Source organism: Lycium barbarum, chromosome 6 (genome assembly GCF_019175385.1).
Source record: "Lycium barbarum isolate Lr01 chromosome 6, ASM1917538v2, whole genome shotgun sequence".
In the NCBI taxonomy this organism is placed as follows: Eukaryota; Viridiplantae; Streptophyta; class Magnoliopsida; order Solanales; family Solanaceae; genus Lycium; species Lycium barbarum.
The window spans coordinates 132,626,479-132,631,488 of record NC_083342.1 but is presented as its reverse complement, the minus strand read 5'-3'; the positions used below and the strand labels follow the sequence as shown (position 1 = coordinate 132,631,488).

The window sequence follows — 5,010 nt, the reverse complement described above, 5'->3', positions numbered from 1 at the left end:
TCATCCGAACACCCTTCGCCGAAAAATTATACCGTGTAGACATGTCAATTATTATGTACTACAGACATATATTACGTATTGAACACCCTTAATATATAGATTATATGAATTTGAACACCCTTGACAAGATTCCTAACTCCGCCACTAATAAAGAGTGTAATATTTCGCTAATGCCTGACTCCGCCCCTAGCCTCATACATGATTTTTCATTTGCGTACACAGAGAAAATGCATATTAAATTAAATGTTCGTTGTACCAAACATATAACTATATAAGCAGAAGGAATTGGTCAATTATTTTATCTCCTAGGTACGTGCACTTCATTTACGGGGCATGCATACATGAACTGTAACAAATAATGTACATCATTATTAACATATCCACTCAGGCACTCAATTCATTATCATTATACGAATACCACAATGCTCAGAGTGACCACATGCAGTAGTCATAGCTAAATCTTTTGACCATGAGCTTATTTATTATGACCATAATTCGCTAAATGAAGACTAATTCATGTCGCTTTTTGGTTTTTCCACTGTCTTAAACGTTACTGATGATCCCGCCAAGAATTTACTTGACTCCACTGTAAATGTGTCGTAACGCATGAAAAACTCCACCAACAACAACCTGCATATTTAATTTGAAAGTTAAATCACATGAGAGATAAATCAAAGTTAATAATCCTTATAGTGTGCAGATTTACCTTATCTTAGCTTTACACTTAAGAATAAAACATGTAACCCTTCGTGTCAAGTATCATATGGTAATTAAATGAGAAGTAACGTGATAATCTGTTATAATCTATTAAGTTAAGTTAATGGGTAGATATTCTTTACTTGTATAACTACTCCATAGAAAAGTTAATGGGTAGATATTCTTTACTTGTATAACTACTCCATAGAACTTAAAACTCATTCAAAAGTAATTGAAATTTTAACTTATATACACGAAAATTATATAAAAAAATTATACTATTTACCTGTTGTAATAGGTGATCCGCCTTATTTTTAAACTAGAACCATTAGTGCAATAATCTATGCTATCTTTACATAACAAAATAATAACTGGTAACCCTTCTTGACAAGTATGATACGGTAATTACTTGGAAATTGTAGGAGATGATTTGTTATAATCGAGCAAAATTTGCTCAGATGGTGCAACTTGAACTTATTCGGAAGTCTGTGATGGATATTTTAACATGGGAAAAGGGTCAAATTTACCCCTCTACTATGAGAAAATGATCAAATTTACCCTCCGTTATACTTTGGGTCCAAATATACCCTTAATGTTAACAAAATGGTTCAAATATACCCCTCTACCGTTAAAATTGTCCAAGGTGGATGCTTAATCTCACGTGACACTGCCTTTTTGATGACTTGGTAACACATGGCATGCCACCTCACCACTCTCCACCCATTTACCCACTCCTCCTCTTCTTCTTCCACCACCAGTGCCACCATAAAATTGACCATCATTTTCAGCAATTATACCTTCACTCAACCACCATGCCGAACTATACTTTTCATTTTAATCAAATCGTTGTATGACCATTTAATTGGAAGACTCAGTCACTCAGCAATTCCATTTGCTCAAGTAATTTAACTAGTATTTGAAAACTATTCTGACATTCAATCAATATGCATTTTCACATACAACCATCTTATTTTATCTAATATAACTCAAATCAAACAGAAACTAAGAATTATCATCTCATTTAGACAAATGCCAGACATTCAAGAACCATTTGACAATAACCGAACTCAAGCAATAGAGCGTCAACAAATCACAGAATATGTGATTTCACGATACTAACTGAACTTATATTAAACACAAAGGAACCAAGGGAGAAATGGACCTTTAAAAAATGGAGGATGTCATGGTGATGTTGATCGTGGCACTGGTGGTGGAAGAAGAAGAAGAGGAGGATTGGGTAAATGGGTGGAGAGTGGTGAGGTGGCATGCCATGTGTGTCCACGTCATCAAACTGGTAGTGCCATGTGAGATTGAGCATCCACCTTGGATAATTTTAACGGTGGAGGGGTATATTTGAACCATTTAGTTAACGTTAAGGGTATATTTGGATCCAAAGTATAACGAAGGGTAAATTTGATCCTTTTCACGTAGTAGAGGGGTAAATTTGACCATTTTCCCTTTTAACATCTACACACTGAAAGTACATTAAGAAATTTTACACTATTTGCAGTTATAATAGGTAATCTACCATATTCTCATAGTACTAATTTTACTTTATATGGTAAATTACCTCAGGTAATAAATAGTGTTAAGCTTGTTCATTAGCCCGTATATGTAAGTTAAACTGAATAAATAAATAAATAAGGAAGATGATGAACACTAACCTGCATAACAGCACAACCAGATCTCTCCCAACGCATTGCTTGTTATCCACCGTTGGATCATCAGTCTCTCTAGCATTTGACCAATAAACGTACCTTAACAATTTTTCCCCATCACCCATGAATCTCTCAGGAACAAATTCCTCAGGTTTGTCAAAAATCTTTGGATCCTTTGTAGCAAAAGTTTGATACCCAAATATCATTTCACCTTTCTTGATTAAGAAAGTTGAATCATGGCTTTGGACCATTATTTCTTCTTTGGCTTTACCATACTGGAAAGGGATTGGGGGTTCAATTCTCAACACTTCATACACCGTTGATTTAGTCAAACACATCTTGTTGACTGCTGATAGTGTGACTAACCCACCTTCTTCCTTGATTGTCGTCCTGATTTCATTTGCTAATTGAGTGTGTAAACTTTTTCCTCCACTTGCCACCCACTTGATCAATGCTGGGAATAGAACTTTCATCCCACCATAAGCATTGAACCCTGCAAATAGTTGATGTGATAAAATCAATCCATTCTAGTAATCCGTCCAACTTGTTCTAAGTTTAAACAAGTTCGATCGTGATCTATTCGTAGATATGACCTTAGGGATAGAAGTAAAAATGGCCCATCAAATTTTAGGTCTAAACGGATCAAAATAGTATAGATGAATTGGTCAGAATGCTAACTTAAACACAAACTTGATTAAACATACAAGAATCAATATGAAAATCGAGAAGTATGTAAATTGAAAGAATTTAAATGAATAACTTAGAAAACATGTAGTACGACTACTCTTTTCAAAAAATGAAAAAAAAAAAAAAAAAGGATCTTAACACTTTTTTACCTAGGTGGCAAAAATCTTTTCACCCACGTAGTTGTAATTGTTTGTAACTGTCCTTATAATAAATATATAATCAGTGCATAATTATAGACTATAATCATACTACCCAAAAAAAAAAAAAAAAAGGTGCTAGTTTTTGCTGTAGACTTTGGCAAAAATCTAGCGCAAAAATCTCAATTAAAAAGCTAGAGGGAAAGTCAGGTCATGTAAGCTAAATTGGGTTATGACTCGATATTTCCTTGTTTTAACCTAATATATTTTGATCTAAAATTTGATGCGGGTTGGGTTTTGACTCAATATTTGACTTATTTTATCCCAATCTATTTTGATCTATAATCAAACTTTGCGTGGTTGATTATGACATGTTTAATTATTGAAACATATACCAGCAAGAAAAACTAAGTTGTGGCAAGCTTCATCTCTTTTGATCCCACTCTTCTCAGCTTCATTCAGTGTACTTTCAGCATGTTCACTAAAAGCATCATAAAGCTTCTGATAATACGATCTCACAAGAAAAAACGGCAATTGGAAAGTATGCAACATTAAATCTTCCAAAAAGTTGGGCACAAATTTCAGACCAAGAGTAACCAATGGAGCTAGTTGAGGCAACATCCATAAATCAAAAGACTTTGGTCCATTAGAGCCAAGATTTGTGTCATGGGGACTTGTGTTGTCACACAACAAACGAAAAACAAAGTCGAATGACATTGCGTCACTAATGTTGTTGAAACTCGCTTTCCCATTTTTGGACATTTCATTTTCAAGACTTTGAAACATGGCAGAAACAGAATTTTTAAATAAAGGAATAAATTGACTATGAAATTTGGATATTAAAGATAAATAGAACCCTTTAAGTGTAGCATGTTTTGGTTCTGATGAATCAAGAAAAGCACAAGGACGATATCCTCCGAAAAAATCAGTTGATGGCATAAAAGTGCCATCAAGGACGTTCTTTTTTTCTACTTTTGAATTGTCGAAAAGAAGAGGAAAACTTATAGCATCGAGGAGAACGATGACTTTGGAGTCTTTAGAAATAAATGGACCTGGTGGCATGTTGGTTCTGAATACAGTAGAATTATATTTTTGTGATTTCATACGGAAGAATTCGTCTTGGCCAAGGTTGTAGTAATAATCGTATCTATCTTTAATGGCTCCGAAGAACGGGGAACCATAGTCACCTGGGATTTCTCGAACTGGAAGTTTGGAATTAGAAGACTCATCAACTGAAGATGTGGAAAATGAAGACATTTTATGTTATTCTGAAAACAATTGTACTGTGTGTGTTGGATTTGGAAATTTCTCCACACAACGTTCGAATTTATAGAAGGGAAAGGAAGGGATATTTTTTGAATATATCCCTTCCTTTCCCTTCTATAAATTCGTTGTGTGAAGAAATTCTCAAATTCAACACACACAGTACAATTGTTTTCAGAATAACGCGATTGGGCTCCCCTCCGGTAGGCCATCTCTCCAGTCCGTCCAGTTGGATGCTAAATGAGTTTCACGTGTCCCTTAATATAATGAATGGCCGCCCATATTTATTTGTTGAACAAATACTGTTGATACGAAAGTAAAGCTCACCATTATTTTCCTCCTGCGTGCAAAGCTATGAATGGTCCAGATCCTATTTTCACCTATCTTTCGAGGTACAGCCCTTTTAACCAATAGGTTAATTGCAAAATTCTGATTTATAAACTAGAAGGCAAATAAGAGGACAAAAAAGACAAAAGTCAATTTCCTTTCGAGAGAGACAGAGGAAAAAAAAAAGAGAGAGAGAGAGAGCTAGGGAAAAAGAAAAAGAAAAATGCCAAGGATCGAGGTTG

The 5,010-nt window shown here is 34.8% G+C and overlaps 1 protein-coding gene across 1 annotated transcript; it reads right to left on the bottom strand.

Moving 5' to 3' along the window:
• Window positions 1–250: 250 nt before the first annotated feature.
• LOC132599119 (allene oxide synthase 3-like) lies at window positions 251–4,506 on the bottom strand. Its single transcript, XM_060312343.1, has 3 exons — window positions 3,574–4,506; window positions 2,361–2,847; window positions 251–630 (listed from the first exon to the last, which is right to left on the bottom strand). The coding sequence occupies exons 1-3, from the start codon at window positions 4,433–4,435 to the stop codon at window positions 510–512; spliced, it is 1,470 nt and encodes a 489-aa protein (XP_060168326.1). The 5' UTR covers window positions 4,436–4,506; the 3' UTR covers window positions 251–509.
• Window positions 4,507–5,010: the final 504 nt, after the last annotated feature.